Raw genomic sequence first — 23,434 nt, 5'->3', positions numbered from 1 at the left:
CCCAACGCCCTCGACGACCCCAACGCCAGGTAAACCGTCACATCCAGCTGGAGACCCCAACGCCCTCGACGACCCCAACGCCCTCGACGACCCCAACGCCCTCTACGACCCCAACGCCCTCTACGACCCCAACGCCCTCTACGACCCCAACGCCCTCTACGACCCCAACGCCCTCTACGACCCCAACGCCCTCTACGACCCCAACGCCCTCTACGACCCCAACGCCCTCTACGACCCCAACGCCCTCTACGACCCCAACGCCCTCTACGACCCCAACGCCAGGTAAACCGTCACATCCAGCTGGAGACCCCAACGCCCTCGACGACCCCAACGCCCTCTACGACCCCAACGCCAGGTAAACCGTCACATCCAGATGCACACCCCAACGCCCTCGACGACCCCAACGCCCTCTACGACCCCAACGCCAGGTAAACCGTCACATCCAGCTGGAGACCCCAACGCCCTCTACGACCCCAACGCCCTCTACGACCCCAACGCCCTCTACGACCCCAACGCCCTCTACGACCCCAACGCCAGGTAAACCGTCACATCCAGCTGGACACCCCAACGCCCTCTACGACCCCAACGCCCTCTACGACCCCAACGCCAGGTAAACCGTCACATCCAGCTGGACACCCCAACGCCCTCTACGACCCCAACGCCAGGTAAACCGTCACATCCAGCTGTAGACCCCAACGCCCTCTATGACCCCAACGCCCTCTACGACCCCAACGCCAGGTAAACCGTCACATCCAGCTGTAGACCCCAACGCCCTCTATGACCCCAACGCCCTCTACGACCCCAACGCCAGGTAAACCGTCACATCCAGCTGTAGACCCCAACGCCCTCTATGACCCCAACGCCCTCTACGACCCCAACGCCAGGTAAACCGTCACAACAGATGTAGACCACGTCCCCATCCAAAGCCTGCCAGACGCCCCCATCCAAAGCCTGCCAGACGCCCCCATCCAAAGCCTGCCAGACGCCCCCATCCAAAGCCTGCCAGACGCCCCCATCCAAAGCCTGCCAGACGCCCCCATCCAAAGCCTGCCAGACGCCCCCATCCAAAGCCTGCCAGACGCCCCCATCCAAAGCCTGCCAGACGCCCCCATCCAAAGCCTGCCAGACGCCCCCATCCAAAGCCTGCCAGACGCCCCCATCCAAAGCCTGCCAGACGCCCCCATCCAAAGCCTGCCAGACGCCCCCATCCAAAGCCTGCCAGACGCCCCCATCCAAAGCCTGCCAGACGCCCCCATCCAAAGCCTGCCAGACGCCCCCATCCAAAGCCTGCCAGACGCCCCCATCCAAAGCCTGCCAGACGCCCCCATCCAAAGCCTGCCAGACGCCCCCATCCAAAGCCTGCCAGACGCCCCCATCCAAAGCCTGCCAGACGCCCCCATCCAAAGCCTGCCAGACGCCCCCATCCAAAGCCTGCCAGACGCCCCCATCCAAAGCCTGCCAGACGCCCCCATCCAAAGCCTGCCAGACGCCCCCATCCAAAGCCTGCCAGACGCCCCCATCCAAAGCCTGCCAGACGCCCCCATCCAAAGCCTGCCAGACGCCCCCATCCAAAGCCTGCCAGACGCCCCCATCCAAAGCCTGCCAGACGCCCCCATCCAAAGCCTGCCAGACGCCCCCATCCAAAGCCTGCCAGACGCCCCCATCCAAAGCCTGCCAGACGCCCCCATCCAAAGCCTGCCAGACGCCCCCATCCAAAGCCTGCCAGACGCCCCCATCCAAAGCCTAAACCGATCCAAACCCCAACGTCCCGACGTAAACCCCAACGTCCCGACGTAAACCCTAAACCTAACACCTAGGTGTAAACCCAAACATGAAATGACATAACCCCCAGCTACTCTTTTCTGGACCCCTCTGACCGTCCCTCACCAGGTTGCAAGGGATGTCTTTTCAAGCTGAACTGAAGAACGCATCAGCCTGCTCCTGGCGACACACGGGAGTTGTGTCAGTGCTCGGGAGCATCGGCTCAGAAACAGATTCACAAAAACAAAAGTAAAATGACATAGAACAAACATGTGAAAGCTAGGCCAAAAAAGTAAATGTGTAATTTAAACTGAAAATTACATAAAAGTTAAATGTAAAATCTGAATCAGAAACCTAAACATACAGTGACATAAAACCTAAACATAAAAAGAGATAGAATCTAAATCTCAAATCTCAGCCTAACATCCAGACCTAAAAGCTAAACATAAAGTTGTATAAATACTAGATGTTAAATCTAGACTTAAAAAGTTGAACTTGAAATCTGAATGTAAAATCTAACCCTAAAATCAAATTGTAAAGTGACATAAAACGTAAACATAAAAACAAAACCTAAAATGACGTAAAATCTAAATGGAAAATAGGACAAAATCTAAACCGAAAATCGAAATCTAAAATCTAGACCTAAAATCTCACTGTAAAGTGGCATAAAATCCTGCTGCTCCTTTCTGTACCTCTATGACCGCTCTTCAGCTCAGAAACAGATTCAGAAAAATAATCTAAATGGAAAATGCCATAAAATCGACAGGCAAAACCTAAACAAAAAAAGGTCAACTCTACACCTAAAATGACAGACTTCCCTCAAACAGTATTTATAACCTATCCAAGTAGGGGGACGCCAATACTTCCAATAGGTTTCATAATCCACAATGTAGGTCTTTGTGCTCAACTAGAGATTCTGATTTCAAACAAGAACAAACAACGAAATAACCCCTTTCCCCACAAAAAAAACCCACACCAAACCAAAACCTTCCTGCCGTCATATTGGCACGCCGGGGCTGTGATCTAACCTGCTTTGAGCCAGCTCTAGAAGCAGAAGGAAAGGTTGCTTCCCAGTCCAGGCACAGCAAGAGCAGGCTGCTCCTGACGGGATGGGGATCTCCGGGCCAGCAGGACCTACCTCAGCACCCCAGTAAGGCAGCAGGGCAGCCCCAGAGGTGGCTACAAGTCCAGAGCACCAGGCAAAGCCACGGGGACAAGGCAGGGCCCATACCAAGCCAGGAAGGTAAGTCAGGATCACGGCCAGCCAGCACAGCCAAGGTCAGACACAGTCCCGCGGGGGCCAGGCAGGCCTACAAGGACAAGACAGACAGACAGAACAACAGCCAGCATGCTGGGGCCGGGAGCAATGAAGACCCACACTCCCACAGCACTGCTCAGGGAGAAGGTTATAGCCTCAGGCTGAGCTTCAATGGAGCTCCTGGGCTGGGGCCAGGCTGGGGGGAGACCCCAGGAGAGGCTGAGCAGGGTCATTAAGGCTGTTCTCGCCCTTGGGGCCCTGGAAGTGAAGGTTCCCCCCAGAGGGGAAAAAGGGTTTTAAAAGACGGAACAAATATTCCCATTCCACTATGAGGAAGGCAACTCTACTTATATCATGGGCACAGGATACTGAACTAAAATCAAACCTATCACCTGGAATCTCCCTCCTACCAATCCCAAGGCGCTCGCTTGTCCAAGCTCGTTTCCAAATCCTGCAAACTTAGGAGAAGAACCCATATTCCTTCTCGCTTCACCATCAGCATGTGAAGCGGCACTCCTAAAGAAGTCACAGGCAGCTCAGTGTCCAAGGAAGGCTTAAACAGGGAATACTTCTTCACTGACCTTTCAGAGTAGCCGGAGGAAACCCGCCTATCAGATTTGAGTGCTCAGGAAACGCGGGATACCTTTACAGTACAGATTAAACATTGCTCAGAACAGGACCACAAGAAAACTGGCTGCGTTCATCTTACACGACGGTCCTGGTACCCAGCACTATCTCCTCAATGCACCTGCAGGAAAGTGGATCTTTCCACTAAGCACAGCTGATTGGATAGTCCCCAGCTGCCCCTGGAGAGGAACAACCCCAGGCACCAGTATATGCTGGGGGCTGCCTGGCTGGAAAGTGGCTTTGCAGAAAAGGACCTGGGGGACACCAAGTTGAACACGAGGCAGCAACGTGCCCTTGCTGCAAAGGCGGCCAACAGCACCCAGGGCTGCCTTGGGAGGAGTGCTGCTGGCAGGCTGAGGGCAGTGATCCTTCCCCTCTGCGCAGCTGTGGAAGCAGAGCTAGAGGCGACCTGGAAATTAGACTTGGATTAACGGTGCAGCAGTGTTCCCCCGCTAAGGAAGGGCACAAAAGCAGAGTGCGGCGGGTACACAAGGAATCCATTCCCCAGGAGCTCCCCAGGCAACGTTGGCTGTTGGCAACATCAGGGGAGCTTGATGTGCTGACTCTGAGAGACAAACGGCACGGCACAGAGGGTGGGGGCGGCCAGGCTCTGCGGTACCGCCCTGGGATGGGAACTGGATGGTGCTGCGGAACCAATAAGCTGCGTATTTGCTACCCGGGGCCGACGCTGTCATTCCTTGAGAGAATACTGTCCTTTGGGTGGACTTTGCCCATCATAATCTCACTATAATCCCAGAACACGCCTCCATCCCAAAAGCTACCCGCCTTCAAGGTGCGGCCATCCCTCGCTGAGCTTGAGCTCTGAATGTCTCTAGCCTGTACCTCTAAAAGTGAAGCGGGAGAGTTGGACACCAATCATAATGAGGGTCTGTACGACTGGAGTCACTCAAGCTCCGCCCAAAAAGTAAAAAATAGTATAAAAATAGCTTAAGAGAGGAGGCTGTTCGGGAAGATGTCATCGCTGACATGTCACAGACTCCCTTAAACTTCTGGGATCAGTCGACAGGCTGAGCCTCTCTTTCCCCCCACAGGGAGACCTTTGGGTAAGACTCAAACACTCGCTTGCACCACGTGCTCCCCAGCAAACTTAGAAATCTCTGTCGAGTTGCTTTTATAACTTAGTGTGTTTTATAGCCAGGCTGTGTTACTCTTACCTGAAACTTGCACGTGCTTTGCAGACAGCGAGTTTATCACCAGCAATCCAACCAACTTGTGTGTCTGTTGCCTTGGTGGCACCCAACTAATCTCAAAGACAACAAGGGAATCGACATAAAAGAATGTTAAAGGTCTGGTTTCATATGTAAGGTTAGGAGTGACATCGCTGACTTCACTGTAGTTTTGTATATAAGATCCAGCTTTAGCTCTCAAAAGCTGTGCTAGCTTTATGGAGTTACCACCTCACACCCTTTTTTGTGCAGACTGGAATTAAACCAGTATCTGGACTCTGTGGTTGTCTGCTCTTTGCACACTGGGTAAAAGAACCCTGATTTTGGGACAGCAGAACCTCCAGGCCAGCAGAACAAAAGGCTGCTGAGCATCAAACAGATGGATGCACTTTGAAGAGCTTTCAGAACTCGACAGTGCTCTGCCACAAGGTTTCTGGTGACGCAGCCTGAAGCTGCTTTTCAACAAACGATCCAGCTTAGTACCTGCCAGCACTCTAACGAACAGCAGTCTCTCGGCTCAGGGCTCGGGTTTTAGAGAGACTTGGGCCACAAACAAATGCCACAGATGTAGAAAACCTGAAGACTGAGAGCAACTGAAACGTAACTATTATTTTCCATTCCAGCAACCAGTTCTAAAACTACTTAACTCGTGCACTTCCGTAACAGAACACGGTAACTAACAAAAAGAAAGCCTTTTCTTCAGAACAGATTAGTGCGTTTTACAAGAAAGCCACCATTGCAACTTACAAAGTCAGCATTATCATTAGCAATGCACCTCTCCTGAAGAGGGAATCCCGACCCTTTTTCAAAGGTCAGCTGCAACAGTGTGTGAATAAAAATCCCCACAAAAACCCCACACCAAATCCCACCCACACTCATACCCCAAAAGCTCCATTTAGATTATATACCCATGTATTTATAACAGGTCTTCAGAGATGACAACAATAGCAATTCCGGTCCTTCTCCTCCAGGAACCAGCTACAAAAGAGTAAGACAATTCTGTGTTAGTACCATAGAGCTGAGTTCTACAACCCCCTACGTGACAGTTCTTGCTTTACAACACTTTAGCAGATGGAGACTTCATGGTAGACCACAAAAGCGGTTTTTAGATCCCCTATTATCTTCCTCTTCCAACACAGGAAGTCAGTTACTGCCAGAGAAGCACATGCCAAAAACAATCTCCAAACTAAAAAGAATGTTTAACAAACCACAAAGGACATCCAAGATAACACACATTTTGGGTTTTGTCTTTATTATTCTCTTCAAGATGATTCTGTCTAGAAACACTACAGCTCATTCTGAAAAGGATAAAGAACATGCTTCCCTTCAGGAAGAATTTTTCCAATTGCTGATTCTTCCCCAGACTGTTGTTATACTGGGGAGCTCCTTTCCTCTTGCCAACTTCTGTTGCTCTGCAGAGCCCAAAAACTAAGAGCGAGCCTGAACCCTTCTACAGGCAGCAGGGTCAGCACAGCATTTTACTGTTAAGGAGGTAGAGAACGGAATAATAGAAAAAGAAATACCAAAGAAAAAACATGAATAAGGGGAAAAAGAAGAGACTAACCATTTCTTTTACTTATATATATATCCTAATGTCATATATCTAAATATCACTTATTAACCATTTTAAGCCTCTTAGCCATTCCTTTTCCATTTATAAACTCTTAATAAATCAGCTGAGCACTTCTAAAGACAAAAAACTTTGCCACTTTTTGGACTGCGGTAAGAAAATTCTAAAGCAGAGTCTTCCTGGCGTGGGGTGAAGTGTCCCCAACAGAGACACAAGCCCTAACACAGGAACAGATCTGTGTCTTGCTGAAAATTTGCACTCCAAGAATCACAAGTTCTGCTCCAGGGCAGTACAGCACTATTTTACCCCCCAGACTTTGGGTTTCCTCTGGGCTGCGGCTGTTGAAATCGCCCCCCCGTGTGCCCCCAGGCCTTCCGCTGAAGGGGGCTGGGCAGAGGGGTGGTGGGCGGGGCGGTGCATGGGGGCTGCATCACCCCCATGGCACAATGCCACCACCCAGAAACGCCTCCACGTGACAATGCCCCGGGGCAGGATCAAGGGAGCCCCCTGCCCTGTCCCTGCCAGAGCTGGCCCGGGCAGCCCAAGGGAGACATCCCCGAGGAGGTCCCTGAGGAGCCGGCGGAATGGCTTGGAGGGGCTGAGGGAGGACGAGTGGAGGCCGCACGGGGCTGCTGGGGAGGAGAACCACCAGCGACAGCCGGAGGTGCCCAGGGCTGTCGGGCCTTTCCAGCTGGAGAGCAGCGGCCAGGCAAGGGGATGCCTTCTGGAGGAGCACTGCGGAGCTCGCCATCCTCACCCCTGCGGAGCCAGGGGCAGTGGCAATAAGAAGGGGGACGCAGGCACGCTGGCAGGGGTGCCAGTGCTTTGGAGCACCCACAGGTGCCCTGCCAGGCGTGGTGGAGGGGGATTCTTGCCCCCGAGGTCGATCAGGCCGGGGGCATTTGGCCGCTCTGGGCAGCCCCGGAGGTGGCTCCAGGTTGAGGAAGAAGCAGGGGTCAGGCACCTCCTGGGAGGCGCGACCAGCCTGTGGGAGGAGGAGGAGGAGGAGGCAGGTCATGCTCACATGCTCAGGGAGCAGCCGATCACCAGCGCTGGGGTCAGGAAGGAATTTTCCCCCGGGGCAGATTGGCACTGGGCCCTGGGGGTTTTTTGCCTTCCTCTGCAGCACTGAGCACCACCACTTGTGAGGGCCCCTCTGCTCCGGTTTGGCTGGGTCACTGCCTGCTGCTCCTGCCCCACGACAACGGCCTCTCGGGCCCTGCAGCTGGGCGGAGGAAGGCTTTTTTACCCCCAAGGTGGGCTAGCAAGTGTCCCCGGGGGTTTTTTGCTTTCCTGCGCAGCACAGAGCACGGCCCCTTGCCAGGGCTCCTCTGGGCCATTCTGGCCAGCTTCTTGCCTGCGGCTCTCGCACCTCCCAGGCGCTGCTTGTGCCCTGGCTCTCTCGGGCTCTCGTGCCCTTTGCAGTTTGTAGCGGGAGCGAGCTCTGCTCTTGCCTCGGCTCCATTTCCCCAGGGGTTTGGGCTTGGGCAAAGCAGCCTGTGCCTCGACAGATTCCACCCGTCCAACCTAACCCTAAAACGATATAAAATCATAACCTGAAACCTAAACCTAAAAACTATACCTCATTATAAAAAATAAAGTCTAGACTTAAAAAACAAAACATAACATATAGACATATAATTATGTAGCATCTAAACATAAAAAGACATCAACGAAGCCTAAAGCTAAAATGACATAATGTAAGCTAAAAGCCCGAACAAAAAAGCTCACCCTGAAACAAGCAGTTCAAATGCAAACCCAAAGTCTAAAGGTGAGCTAAAAGCCGAACCAAAAAAGCTCGCCCTGAAACAGGCAGCTCAGATGCAGACCGTAACTCTAAAAGGTGAGCTAAACCCCGAACCAAAAACCTAACCGTGAAACACGCAGGTCAGATGCAAACTCGAAGTCTAAAGGTGAGCTAGAAGCCGAAACAAAAGACTCACCCTGAAACAGGCAGGTCAGATGCAAACCCAAAATCTAAAGGCAAGCTAAAGCCTAAACCAAGAGCTCACCCTGAAAAGGCAGCTCAGATGCAAACCCAAACCCTAAAGGTGAGCTAAAAGCCAAACGAAAAAGCTCACAGATAAACAGGCAGATCCAATGCAAACCCAAACTTTAAATTTGAAGCTAAAAGCCGAACGAAAAACCCCACTCAGAAACAGGCAGGTCAGATGCAAACACAAACTCTAAACGTGAGCTTAAAGCACGAACCAAAAAGCACGCCCTGAAACAGGCAGGTCAGATGCAAATCCCAACTCTAAAGGGGAGGTAAAAACCGAACAAAAAGGTTCACCCCGAAACAGGAAGGTCAGATGCAAACCAAACTTGAAATGTGAGCTTGAAGCCAAACCAAAAAGCTTACCCAGAAACAGGCAGGTCAGATGCAAACACAAACTCTAAAGGTGAAGCTAAGAGCCGAACAAAAAGACTTACCCTGAAACAGGAAGGTCAGATGCAAACACAAATGCTAAAGGTGAGCTAAAGCCCGAACCAAAAACCTCACCCAGAAACAGCCAGATCAGATGCAAACCCCAAGACTAAAGGTGAGGTAAAAACCAAACCAAAAGGCTCACCCTGAAACAGGCAGCTCAGATGCAAACCCAAACTCTAAATTTGAAGCTAAAAGTAGAGCCGCAGTTTAAATGAAATCTCAAACTTCCCACAGACACTTCAGACGCATTTGAGGATTTCAAAAGCTGTCATTGAACTGATCTGCGAAAGAACTCCGCAATCCAAGCTGATGGTGAAGCAGGTCTGTTTATTACAGCTCTGCAGCGCTGGGTGCAGCGAGGGTCAGGTACCCTAAGGATGCTGCACCCCGAGCCGCGGTAATTGCGTCCTATTTAAAGCAACAAAACTTACATATTTACCTATTTAGCACTCTGTCCCGCTTCGGATGTCAATTAGATCTCCTCCCCCTTGCGCAGGCACAGTCTTCCCCTTCGGGGGTCTTTTGGTGGTCTTGGGGAGGAAGTAAGAGTTCCTCGATAGTCTTCATCATGATTGTCCTTTTGAACCCGTCCTCCAGAGTGCGCAGTTCAGCCACAGCTGGGCAGTGTCTCGTCTCCACACACAACCCCACCCCCACCCCACGACCACAGCTCAAGGCAACATCCCCCTCCGTGGTCACGGTCTCTTGCACAAATACAATTCCTCCCCCATCCCCATCTCACCTAAAACAATGAAGCAGGCCTTCGAGTGATCAAGACCCTACTTGAGCACAATGAAGCAGGCCTTCAAGTGATAAAGACCCTACTTAAGCCCTGCCAAGGGCAGGGGGTCACGCTCTTGTTTACCAAAGACAAGGCTAGCTAGCTAATATTGCAGAGACTAAAGCATATCACATATTTCAAAAAGAACATTTTCAGATATTTTCTACTTTCCCATATCAAAACACATACACACGACTATTTTTGAAACAGTACAATTCACACCGCGACATACACTACAGGTACCTCCTTTTTCAGAAAGTTTCCTTCCTACTAGCACCATCTGCAAACTCATCTCTAGTAACTGTTTGTCATCCGATGGTTTTGGCAAGGCTGAACAAAACCTTCGGAGGGGGCACTGATATTTATCCTCAGCGAGAGGAAAACACAGGGCCGGTAACATTCCAGGATTCATTTGTCATTTGAGCCCAACTATTCTCTTTTAGCTATCCCATCAGATATCGAGGGGGCTGTTAAAATCTTTAGAACACACGGCAGATTATACTAAAACCACCCACTGCCAACCTCCCAGGAAGACTCTTCAATTCCGCTGTACGGGCCCCCACACCTGCCCTTCTGCACAGCACACACAGGCTCTACACAGCTCTCACAGAAGCCTCTCACAAAACAGTCTGCCTAAACCAGCGGAATCACCGGAGGAGAAGCAACTGGCCCCTGTGGCACTGAGCTCATCGCCCACAGAGGCGGTGCCAGAGCTTTTAGGAGTGCAGCATTTAAGGCAACTAGAACCAGAAGCGAGGAATTGTTATACAATCAACTTCAAACACAGTCATTCTGTCGTTATTTAACTACGAGTGTATTTAATAGATCAACGCTGATTTACTTGCTTATAAAATATACACACAGATCAACACAAGGTATTTTTAGCCTAAAAACTCGGTATTTGACAACATCCCAAGACACAATTTAAGTGTCTTTTTCCCTGAACCTTCTGCAAATGCTAGAGCTTTCCACAAACTGCACGTTTTACTCACACAAATAACACGTACAAATGGACTCGTCACACTTGCAACACTGCAGAACACAAACATTACTTTTTACATCTTCTCAACACTATTTCCTAGTAACAACACGGTCAGAACTTCAAACCATCAAGGCCACTGGAGTCATCTCAGAATTCAAACACCACAGAGCTTTCAGTTTTCTTCTGTTAAGTTCCTCATCACCGTCAGCCATCCAGGAGAACTCCTCCCTTCCACTCACGAGGGTGTCGTGACTTTAAAAAACCCCAAAGGCAAGTTCCCTACGGCGCACCCCCGCACTCCGCGGCCGAGCCGCCCCGCAGGTCACTCCCAGCCCCCGGCACACAGTAAAACGCAGCGGGCAGACACAAACCCTCCCCAAACGCACCCCCGTTTCCCCGCAGGGCCGACCCTGCCCCGCAGCACGCGCTCGCCCGCCCCGCACCCCCCGCCGCCCCAGGGCCGCTCCGCCCCTCCCGCCCCGCCACCGGCACGGCCGGACCCGCCGCTCCCGCCCCGCAAACCCCCTCCCCGGCCACGCGCCCCCGAGCGATCGCTTCTCTTTTCCGCCGAGTCCCTTGTGACCCCCCGCCTGCCCCGGCCCCGGCTCCCCTCCCCAGCCGCTGCCCGGTCCCGTGGCTCCTCTCGGTCCCTCCTCACCGCCGCCCCTGCCCTTTCTTTTTTTTTTTCCCTTTTTGCCCCTTCCCTCCCAGCCGGCCCCAGAGCACCATCGCCGGGGAAGAGGCTGGAGCACGGACCTACCGACGCTGCCGGGGCCGGGCCGGGCCGCGCCTCCCCTCAGCGCGGAGGACGGACGGACGGACGGACGGCAGCCTCGTGGCAGCAGCCTGGCGGACCGCTGCGCGCCAGAACAGCCTCCCCGACCAGCCACCAATCACCGAGCGCCTCGCCGGCCCGCCTTCCCATGACAGCCAATCACGGCGAGGCGGGGGCGGGGGCTGCCGCGGCCCTCACGGGCAGCCTCTGCCGCCATCTTGGCGCCCTGAGGCGGGGCTGGGCTGCGGCGGGCGGCGAGACGCCGCCGGGCCCGATCGCTCCCTGCCGGGCGGGAGAGCGGAGGTCCGGGTTTGAGCACGGCGGGGGAGGGCGGGCGGTGACACGCAGGGTGGGCGGTGGCAGAGCTGTTGTGGGGGTGGCAGGGGACGGGGAGCGGCAGGGAGGGTTGTCCTGGTGAAAGGGCTGGACGCCGTTTGAAAGCAGCGGTGTCTGCTCTAGAGCAGCCTAACGAGCTCTGGGATGAGAAGCCTAATTAGGCCTACTGAGCTCTTTGGTGGGAAGACAGCTCATCCTCGCTTCCATTTCAACTTCAGCTCCATTTAATTAACGAGTGAACAATAGCAACAAACGCTCGTGTTATCATTTCCTCCTTATGGATTTGTCAAAACTCATGAAACTACAGCTTCACATTCTGTTCTCTATGCCCTTACAAAGAATTATTTAAAAAAGACATGTGTGTTACGTTACGTATCATGCACCTATGACGTTTGAGGGCCCTGCATGGGGTGTCTGTGGGGTGCCTATGAGGGGGTGGTGCCTATAGGGCCCCTCACAGGGGGTGTCTGTGGGGTGTCTGTGGGGTGCCTATGGGGCAGTGGTTCCTATAATAGAGCCCTGCATGGGCTGTCATGGGAGGGGCCGTACAGTGTCTTATTGTGTTCTTATTTTGTGTTAAAGTTCTAGGAAAAGAAAACTGGATATGCCATCCTCGTGTTACGCGAGTGGTCAATCGCCAGCCAGCTGGTAGGTGACAGACCCCTGAAAATCACTTTGTGCTCTGCTTTGAGACTATTCATTTCTTAACATTTTCAATGGAAAAAGAATCGCCCCTGTTGCCAATCTGCAGTGGTTAAGAAAAACTCTTCTACACACAGTGAGATCAGTAGAGACGTCCTTTATTAACAATGAGCACCAGGGACATGGGATCCTTCCCAAAGATATCCACCTGCACGTTGCAATCAACAAATATTTATACATTGAATTCATACAGATTCAGTCTATACAATGCATATTCATTATCCTTTTCTCGATGATTGGTTCTTCTTCTCTCGCTTCTGATACAAATTAGCATGGAGCCTCTGTCTTAGTCTTGTATTGTTCCCTTGTGAGTAGGGGGTATAATTTGGGTAGGTGGTCCGTGAGTCGGAGGTCTCGACCACTCCTCGAATTGACCATGTTTGGTCAAGGAACATGTCCTTGGCTCGTAGGCTCTTGGCTCGTACCTGCTTTGGTCACGATTCAAAGATTATGCACAGCGGGAACCATCAGAAATCCTGTCTAGCAGACATCTTGGACTGCAACACATTATCCTTGTTTCTGACCACTAACAGATCATTGGTTAATGAATACCTCAGGTCTGGGACTTTACAGGAGTATCCTAGCAGCATTGGCAGTACAGACAATTTGATCATTTATTCCGTTTGAGACTTATTTTCCCAAAATAATCATTAGTCTCTCCTACTAATATCCACTAATTCGGATTCTTGATATTCAAATCAAGACGGGAAAAGTAAGGGGATTTCCAAGCAGTATCACTGGTGCACGGCAGGTTTCAAGTTTCTCTGGTTTTTAAACTGTAACCACCTGGTGAGGTTTCTATGGTTACGAGGCTCAAAACACACACTTCTAACATCCTAAATCTGGGGATTTCTGCAGCACCATCAGCTGTGCTCTCCTGCAGGGCACTCTCAGGACCATCACACCTGGAGTGAGAACAGGACCTGCTCCAAGTTCAGTTTGTGCCAACTCTGCAAAACAAGCTGCGTGACCGGCTGAGGGGATACAGGGGACATGCAGAGGGGGGTATGGGGGCTAATGTTTGAATGTGCTGTCCACTCGTCACTCATAGCCAGGAGGATGAGGGACGAGGCTACTGCCTGTCTACACGTGGGAGAAGATGCTTACCTAATATTGTTGATTTATTAATTGATTTATAAAATTTCTTGAGTTTATTTTGATTCTTGTAGCTTCTGCACGGGTGTGTTTCTGGAGGTCTAAATACTTGGACTCAGTGCCTGTGAACTGGATGTGGTGAAATCTGGTATTTTCAGATCTGATGGCTGAGTTTCCTGGATTTCTGGATGGGAGTTCAAGTTGACTGTGTTTATCCTTGTGGAGGAGGGGTTGCTTGGGTTTTTGGAAAGGCATGGTGCTGGCTGTTTTTATTCCTAGCAGCCTCTGTCTGATAGGGGGCCAGATAGAAAATATACTTTATACCTGAACATATATTAATACGGAGCTATATAGAAAATGCTAAAACTATTGAAACTTGCTTTCTCTAGAACTAACACGCATGTAAACAATTAATCACTAACGCCTGCAAGCCGCCTGAGGAGGAGGCCAGAATGCTTGAGAAAGAAGCTGATAAGGGAAAACAGAAAAGACAGAAACAAGGACCTAATTCATGGCTCAAAGGCGTCAAAGGCAGGAGGAGCTAAGGGCTAAGGAGGGCTCGCTAACATCCATCTCTAAACAAGAACAAAGAGGAGACAGCCAGGTGTGCACACAAGGACAGACCAGGCTGAAACCAGTCTGGGACTGCAAGCTCAGCCAAATTAGAGATTCCAGGGGAGAGGTGAGGAGTACACAGCGAGGAAGACCTACGGCCTTCATCCCTGAAGACCGCTGCCCAGGACCACCAGGAGGAACTGCGCAAGGGCACCGAGGAGGAGCCCAAGGTGGAGATTATGGAAATGGAGTGACCAGAAGGAACTGCCTTTTCGGGGACAGATCATGAGTATGTACAGGCGTTTCGAAATAGGTGATGTTTTAACTGTATAAATCCTGGACAAGCGGTCACGGTGGGTATGCCCGCGTGTGGTGGAGCGATCCCCCGTGCATCTGCGCGCAATAAACACACCTACTGTGTAACCTTGCAGGTTGTAAAGTCTTTTCCGCATGTCAGTTTGTCGAGCCAGGCAGGAGACTCTCTGCTCGACTGCGGGATCACCTGGGGAGCGGACGCCCCTGGGCGCGCCCCGAGCACTTTCCTCAGAGGAGCCTCCGCTGCCAGCCGCTCACCACGGGAGCAGACAACAACCTCCTGAAGCCGCGGGTCAAATGGTACGTTTTGGGAGAGGGGCCTGTAAGTCGTACATGTGGCCGGGGCAGCTGGTAAATCACGCAGAGACGTCTGGCATGCAGCATAGTCCCCGTATGGGAGGAGGGTACCCTGCATGGTAACAGGGGGATTTGCTGACTGACAGAACAGCCGCTAGTGATCTTGGGGGTAGATCAAGCAAATCCGGGGTTGCCGCTGCATCCCAACATTGGGAGCCAGGACGGACCTGCTAATGACTGCTACATAAGAAGCAGGAGAAGGGTAAGCGGGCCTCTCATAATTGTGTCATCTTTTCTAATATTCACAGCTGCTAGAAGGGTGTTAACTGGGAAGATCAAATAAATAAACTTAAAGCCCACAATCTTGCCAGGGGATATTGGTTATGACTCTTATCCAGGGACGTCGGTTCGTCCGTGCCCTGGATGAGTAGGTGGACTCCATTACCTGGCAACAAAAGGGGAAATAATTGTATGATATGCCCAGGCATTGACATAATTTGTTAAAGGATGTATGTTTAATCTGATTTGTGAATGTCTTTATGAAAACTTTGTATGATTATAATTCCTGTTTTTACTATCAAACTGTCCGGACATTCTGAGTGTATGAGTGAGTGAGACGTACCCTCGGTACGAAGCGAGTGAAAAGCTCTATCTGTGGGTCCGACCTCGGGCGACTGAGGCGGCCGGAGAAAAGCAAAGTGGGTGTAATAACTTGAAGTGTGAAAAAGGAGTGCCGTGCCCATCCTTGATACGTCTGTGTGATACGTGGATATTGATAAGTAGTAAAGTGAGTATGTGGAAAGTAGAGTTGTGGTAAGCGAAAGGTTCAGGTTTGAAAAAAGGAAAATGGGGGGAGGAAAGAGCAAACTTCATGAAAGATCCCCTTTGGGATGTGTTCTAACACATTGGAAGGATATAGCAGGACAAGGGGGCACAGAAAAGAAGAAAGAGTTAATTAAGTATTGCAATCAATGGTGGCCGCTTTATAAGCTGGAAGATGGGGCAAAGTGGCCCAAGGAAGGCGGCACATTAGACTACAACACGCTTTTACAGTTAATGTTGTTTCTGAGGAGAGAAGGGAAATGGGATGGAGTAACATATGCGGCGGGTATGTTCTTTGTTCTCCGGGACAATCCTGAGTGGCAAAGGGATTGCGGATTAGCACCCTCACGAGACCCCATGGTTCTCGCATTAGAGAAAGAAAACAAAAAGAAGAACAAAAATAAACTAAAAAGATGCTCTTTGGCTTGTAGCATTGGCCAAAGGTGTACAGAGAGAAGTCAAACTAACCCTGGGTCAGAACAAGATCTAAGTGATCTATTTAGGCCCCCCCAGCGGCCACAGGGGTGAGATGAGGACTTAGAAAGGGTCCGTACCCCTCCACATCCTCCCTCCTCCCCACCAGATAGCCCAATGTCTTCCCGAACCCGGGGAAGGCAGATAACAGAAACAGTTCTCCAAGCTCCTCTCCGGGACACAGTCGGACTGGATGGAGGAACAGTAAGAGTTAAAATACCAGTTTCCTGTAACGATCTGAAGGAATGGAAAGACGCTGCCCGAAAATATCGCAGTGACCCAGTAGGCGCCACACAAATTCTCCAGTTTCTAATAAGACAGTACAGCCCTGATTGGAATGACATGCAACTGTTATTGGACTGCTTAACCGAAACAGAAAAACAGTTGGTTATAAAAACTGCAGGGGATTTGGCAAAGGAATTTTATGAGATAAAAGAGGGTGATGTTAAAGAACACTTTCCCCTGCAGGACCCAAACTGGGACCCTAATCGATCAGCTGATGCGGAGAGATTACGAGCATATCAAGGATGGGTACTGAAAAGAATTTCAAAAACTATAAATTGAGCAGTGCTATATGCAGTGAAACAAGGTCCCTCTGAATCCCCTTCTGAATTTCTGGATAGACTAAGAGACGCGATGCATCGTTATACATCACTGGACCCTGGGTCAGAAGTGGGAATACAACACCTGATTTCCCTATTTCTAGGACAATCCCAGAGTGATATCAGACATAAATTACAAAAATTACGTCCGATGGATGGTAGAAATTTGGAAGTGTTACTGGAAGAGGCTTGGAGAGTGTTTAGCAACAGAGAGGACAATTATAAGCAGAGTCTAGGCAAATTGGTGGCAGTAGTTAGAGAAGAGAGAGAATGGAAACCTAAACCCAGGATGGGACGCGGACCGACGCCCCTGAGCAGGGATCAATGTGCTATATGTAAAAAGACTGGTCACTGGAAAAGGGAATGTCCGGAGCGACAGCGTCAGGGGAACGTTAGGTGGCGCGATAACCCAAGAAAAACGATCGCACATGTGGAAGAGGACTTACTAGAGGATCCATTGATGATAATGAAATTAGGAGAAAAACAAGAAAAAATGGAGTTTCTAGTTGATACGGGGGCAACATACTCAGTTTTGAATCAAGCTTTAATGCCTTTAGGAAATGACTATGTCATGGTAAAAGGAGTGACTGGCCAGAGTGAAAAAGCTTAATTTTTGGAACCATTAAAATATAAACTGAGCAAGCAGGTAGGCATCCATAAATTTTTGTATATGCCAAACTCCCCGAATTCCCTGTTGGGAAGGGACCTATTGGAACAGCTGGGGGCCACCATAAAATTCAAAAAGGATGAGATTACTCTGAGTGTAAAAGATGATCAATATGTACAAATAATGAGCTTGTCTTTGGTGAATATTCCCATAGAAGGACAAATCGATGACGAGATCATTAATCAGGTCTACCCCAGGGTTTGGGCGACTGATGCCCCAGGACGTGCCAAGAATGCCCAACCAATAATAATAAATTTGAAGGAAGGACAGAGAGCAGTAAGAATTAAACAATACCCACTAAAGGAAGAAGACAGGGAAGGGATTCGCCCGAAAATAGAGCGATTCCTAGAACTGGGCTTATTAAGAGAATGCGAATCGGAGTTCAATACCCCCATTCTCCTGGTCAGAAAATCAGATGGGTCCTATCGAATAGTCCAGGATCTGAGGGCCATTAACAAAATAACCGAGGATCTATACCCTGTGGTTGCCAATCCATATACCTCGCTAATCACCTTAACCCCTGATTTAATTTGGTTTACAGTTTTAGATGTAAAAGATGCCTTCTTTTGCCTCCCTCTCCATGAAGCCAGTCAGAAAATTTTTGCATTTGAGTGGGAAAACCCTAAGAGTGGTCAGAAGACCCAGCTCACGTGGACGGTGTTGCCACAAGGTTTCAAGAACAGCCCTACCATCTTCGGGAACCAACTAGCGAAAGATTTGGAATTATGGGAACCACCATCGGAAGAAGGAAAGGTACTACAGTACATGGATGACATCCTCATTGCAACTAAAACCAGAGAAGCCTGTGTCACCTGGACTGCAAGTTTATTAAATTTCTTGGGCTTCAGGGGTACCGAGTGTCCCAAACAAGGCACAAGTGACTTTGCAGCAGGTTACATACTTAGAGTATGAGATCAGTGCAGGGCAACGGTCCTTGGGGCAAGCCCGGAAAGAAGCCGTATGCCAGACCCCTCGGCCACAGACTGTAAAAGAACTGCGGACCTTCCTGGGAATGACAGGGTAGTGCCGGCTCTGGATACATGACTATGGCCTGCTGGTCAAACCACTGTATTCCTTGATAACATCCAGCCAAAGTCACCTCCAGTGGGATGCTGAGTCAGATCGGGCATTCCACCAGCTGAAGAAGGCCCTGATGCCAGCACCTGCACTGGGACGCCCTGATGTGAGTAGACCATTTCTCCTGTTTTCCCATGAAAAGCAGGGAATAGCATTAGGAGTACTGGCACAAGACCTGGGACCATACAGACGAGCTGTGGCGTACTTCTCCAAACAACTGGACGCTGCTGCCAAAGGGTGGCCTGGCTGCCTAAGGGCGGTAGCAGCAGTCATCCTGAATGTTCAGGAAGCTCGGAAGTTTACCCTGGGTCAGAAAATGACTGGTTTCCTATCTCACACAGTGTCTACAGTCCTTGAAGTGAAAGGGGGACATTGGCTTTCCCCACAGAGGTTCCTGAAATATCAAGCTATCATGGTCGAGCAGGACGATGTTGAAATTGTGACCACTAACATTGTCAACCCAGCTTCATTTCTTAGTGGGAAGACTGGAGAACCAGTGGACCACGACTGCCTCGAGATGATTGAGGCCACGTACTCTAGCCGCATTGACCTCAAAGATGCCTCCATGGATGGGGTAGAGCACTGGTTCACAGATGGGAGCAGCTATGTTCTGGGCGGAAAACAACATTCTGGGTACGCCATCACCACTACGGAAAAGGTAATAGAATCTGGACCACTACCGGCTGACACTTCAGCGCAAAAGGCCGAGATCATAGCCCTCACTCGGGCCCTGGAGAGGGCCGAAGGAAAGGCTGTGAATATTTGGACTGATTCTAAATACACCTTTGGAGTGGTAGATGCCCACGGAGCAATTTGGAAGGAGCGAGGACTGTTGAACTCCCTAAGGAAAGACTATCAAGCATGCAAAGGAAATTTTAAGACTTTTAAATGCAGTCCAACTTCCTGAAAAGGTGGCAATTATGCACATCAGGGCACACCAGAAAGTGAGCACCAAATTGGAAAGAGGAAACGAACTGGCGGACAGAGAGGCAAAACAGGCAGCTAAAGAAATGGTAGAGGTGGAGGGAGCACTAGTCCCAGACGGACAGATAACCTTAGAAGTCTCTTAGAGAGAAAACTTTGGAGCCACAGTGGGAAGGACCATACCAAGTGCTTCTCACCTCTTTCACGGCAATCAAGATTGGGGAACAAAGAGCCTGGATTCACCACTCTGAGTGAAGAAAGCTCCAAAAACTCCCTGGAAAGTAACACAGGGTGAGAATGAACTGAAACTAAAGCTTCGCTGAGCGAAACGAGTATATTGCTGCCAGAAGTGTTTAGTAACCCAGCCTGCCAAGACTTAGCCAGGAAAATCATTGTATTTGTAGTTATAGCAACCCAAGGGTCGAACAGTAACACCCCAGAATGGCCATGGACCCAAGCTCATATTGAATATACTGGGAACATGGGACCGCACTCTGATAGAAAAAGCTTAAGCCTTGCCACCGTGGTTATGCATAAAAATGAAGTGTACCCGGAAAGTTATTGGAGCACAGACCTTCAGAGAATGATGCCCCAACTGCAGGGAATGCTGGGTCAAAACATAAGCGTAGGATGCCGAGTAATGAACGGAACTTCCTACAAAAGGGCAAACCAGATATCTGTATCCAATACAATAACAAACACAACAAATAGAAAGCCTTGCAGTATCTTGGATTGTTGGCATAATTTTACTCTAACACAACCTGTCTTTGTAACCTGGGTCTGGGCACGTGGTGGAATAGGATTATCATTGAAATTGAAGATAGATGCTGTACCTTCTATGACAGCGGGGCCCCGCACAACCTATACAGCTGATACTAGCACTCAAACAGTCCGAACCCAAACTAAACTTGAATCTAAGATTTATGAGATTGGTCCGTACGTCATCAGACATACAGGTCAGCTACAAGTATTATTTAACCCAGAGTGGTCTCTAAAAAGGGTGGAACTGATGATGCAAATTAAGGTTTCAGAAATACAACCATTGTGTTCCCCTTTCTTACGGACTTCCTATGAAGGGTGGACCACTTGGCTATGCAGGAGAACGGGTATTTTTCAAAAGCAAATACCAAGGGATGTAGCTGGGGTGTTAGGGACAGGACTTGGGGTTCTAAATACCACAGATTCAGAAGTGATAATGAACAAATTAGCTGCCTCTACCGCTGATCTGTCCAAATTACAACAGCCATCACAATCCTCCCTATTAGCTCCAGGAGCTCACCAATGGTTGGTGTCGGAAGTTCTACCCGGCTGGGAACGGACAAACATAAGGGATCATAATATCATTATAGCTGCAATTGGAGGGCTCCACAGTAATATCTCATTAGCCCTGAGCTGTATCCAGGCCCAGCTGTGGATGCAATCAATAACTGCACCTATTGTAAGGGAAGGAGAGGAAGGGGTCTTCCCCACGGAGATACGGAAGATAGTTTGGGATAGTGCCACTGATAGGGAAAGAGAGCTCCAGTCCTGGTGGGAAATGGTAAACTTTACCTATAACCCCACCACACACAGAGTCACTGCCCTCGTGTTAACTATCCACAATGCATCAGTGACTGTAATACATCCCATAATAGCCATGGGAATAAATCACGGTCAAAATTTGCTTTATCCTTTGGAACATAGGACATGGGCCCAAAAGAGAGAGAACAAACGGCAAACAGTTGACTTAGAATCCTGCGTTGTACGAGAGCAACAGGGATTTCTCTGCGAAAGCAATACCATGAGTGCACAAGACATTTGCTGGATACCGACCAAAAGGTCTGTCACCTTGAAATTCGCCCGAATGCCAGTCCAAAACCGGTTGTTGTCTATGCAGGAAAAGGTTGTGCTTGTTTAAGAACAACATGTCGCTTTGTGTCTGTAGGAGGAGTAGAAATAGACACCAGGAATCACTCGAATTTCTGTATTTGTAATTTTACCACCATCACAGGATGTGACTTTAGCTACTTTGCTCCTGTGGTTTCTCATCAAATCCTGAGATCAAACTATACGTTGATTTCTGAACTAGAACCCACAACTATAGGGATGGATTTAGCAGTGAGAAAAAGATTGTTGAAACACCCAGACTTAATACGGATATTAGAGGAAGCCAAGAATAATAGACCGGAAACTCTAATAACTGTTCATCATGAGGCAAATGAGGTAAGTAGGGTCTTGAAAAGGGTCAAAAAGGACGGAGAACACAAATGGTGGGATACACTTTTTGGGTGGTCACCTTCAGCCACCAGATTTTTCAACATCCTAATGCATCCAATAGTAGTGTTGTTGATAGCTACCGCTATTTTATTATTTCTAGTAGGGACCCTGTATATGTGGGTTTGGCGTATAGTTAGAAGAATAACTTCAATGTACGAAGCATTATACCAACCAGAATAGCCAAGTAAAAGAATTCACTTAACTCAATAGAAAAGGGGGGAATTGGTAGGGGGACATATAGAAAATATATTTTATAACCCAAGATATATCGAAAATATTAATAGGGAGCTACATAGAAAAACAAAGCTAAACCTATTAAAACTTGCTTCCCAGACCTAACATGCATGCAAGTAGGCAATTAGTCACTACCCCCTGCAAATTGCTTGAGAAAGAAGCTGATAAGGGAAACAGAAAGGACAGAAACAAGGACCTAATTCATGGTTCAAAAGCGTCAAAGGCAGGAGGAGCTAAGGGCTAAGGAGGGCTCGCTAACATCCATCTCTAAACAAGAACAAAAAGGAGACAGCCAGATGTGCACACAGGGACAGACCAGGCTGAAACTGGTCTGGGACTGCAAGCTCAGCCAAATTAGAGCTTCCAGGGGAGAGGGGAGGAGTATACAGCGAGGAAGATCTACGGCCTTCATCCCTGAAGACCCCTGCCCAGGACCACCAGTAGGAACTGCGCAACCGCCCCGAGGAGGAGCCCGAGGCGGAGATTATGGAAATGACAAGTGACAGGAAGGAATGGCCTTTTTGGGGACAGGTCATGAATATGTCTAGGCGTTTCGACATAGGTGATGTTTTAACTGGGTAAATCCTGGACAAGCGGCCACGGTGGGGATGCACGTTTGTGGTGGAGCGATCCCCCGTGCATCTGCGCGCAATAAACACACCTACTGTGTAACCTTTCGGGTTGTAAAGTCTTTTCCGCACATCAGGGTGTCACAGGCCTGGGGGACACAGGACCACCCCGGGGGTGGGGGGGGTGGTGGTGGTGTGTGTGACAGGGCCTGGGGACACAGGATCACCCTGGGGGGGGGGGGGCAGCAGGTGGCAGGGCGAGCATGAGGGGCACAACAACGGAGCTGGGGGTGCCCCCCCACCACACACCACTGTCCCAGTTGTGGGACCCCACGGTCACCCCACTATCCCCACCCCTCCTCCTGCCCCACACACAGCCCTGAGGGGGTTGGTCTAGCTGTGACCCCAGCCCCACAGGGCAGCCATCACCCCTTTAAACAGCTCTCCTGTTCCCCCAAGCGCCCCAACCCCACCCTCAAAGCAGGGGGGGACCCCTGACCCCCCTCAGATTCGCAGCGCAGTCACAGACCAGAGCCAAGGCTTTCCCTCCTCACAGAGTTATTAAACAGAAATGTTTAAAAAAACAATAAAAACAGACAAAACATGGGGGCACAGGGGCCATTCCCCCCTCCCCAGCATGTGGTGCTTTGGCAGCAGCCACTCTGGGGTGGGGGTGAAGCCCCTCCTGCCCCCCCAAAGTTAACCAACAGGGTGGCAAAACAGAAGAAGAAGGAACTCCCCAAATAGTCAGTGAGCAGTACAAGGGGCACCCCCCAGCCCCACCCCCTGCAGCACCCCCTGGCTGCAAAGGACGTTTAAGTGCTTTTCTGTAACAGTTCTGCCAATTAAGCTTTGCTGACGGGGGGGTCGCAGCCCTCAGGGACGGGGGTCCCCACCTTCCACAGGGACACCCAGCCTCCCAGAGAGGGTCTGCCCAGCTCCATGGCACCCCCCAGGGCTCGGGGGGGTGGGGGTGGGGGGATGTGCTGCAGCCCCGTGGCTTTCCCAAAGCTGGCAAAGCCACCCCCCACCCAGCCCAAGGTGCAAGGGGAAGGGGGGCACTGGCTTGGGGGGCTGCCCCACAGCCCCCGAGCCCCATCCCTGATGCTGGGGAGGGGAGGTAGCCTGACCCCCACT

At 50.3% G+C, this 23,434-nt stretch overlaps 1 protein-coding gene across 1 annotated transcript in view; it reads right to left on the bottom strand.

Moving 5' to 3' along the window:
- The window catches only part of LOC147414664 (M-phase inducer phosphatase 2-like), a 96,476-nt gene extending 73,235 nt beyond the window's left edge, over nt 1-23,241 (bottom strand). Inside the window, exons 1-5 of the mRNA XM_086472026.1 lie at nt 23,194-23,241; nt 20,518-20,546; nt 18,850-18,961; nt 14,563-14,784; nt 13,316-13,384 (exon numbers count right to left, since the gene is read on the bottom strand). Coding sequence (XP_086328152.1) covers nt 13,316-13,384; nt 14,563-14,784; nt 18,850-18,961; nt 20,518-20,546; nt 23,194-23,241 — 480 coding nt within the window. The remainder of the gene's footprint in view (nt 1-13,315; nt 13,385-14,562; nt 14,785-18,849; nt 18,962-20,517; nt 20,547-23,193) is intronic.
- Between the last annotated feature and the right edge of the window lie 193 nt (nt 23,242-23,434).

The sequence above is a fragment of the Leptosomus discolor genome, chromosome 12 (genome assembly GCF_034619465.1).
Source record: "Leptosomus discolor isolate bLepDis1 chromosome 12, bLepDis1.hap2, whole genome shotgun sequence".
Classification (NCBI taxonomy): domain Eukaryota; kingdom Metazoa; phylum Chordata; class Aves; order Leptosomiformes; family Leptosomidae; genus Leptosomus; species Leptosomus discolor.
Note: the sequence above shows the minus strand (reverse complement) of the source record. Positions and strands in the feature narration are given on the sequence as shown.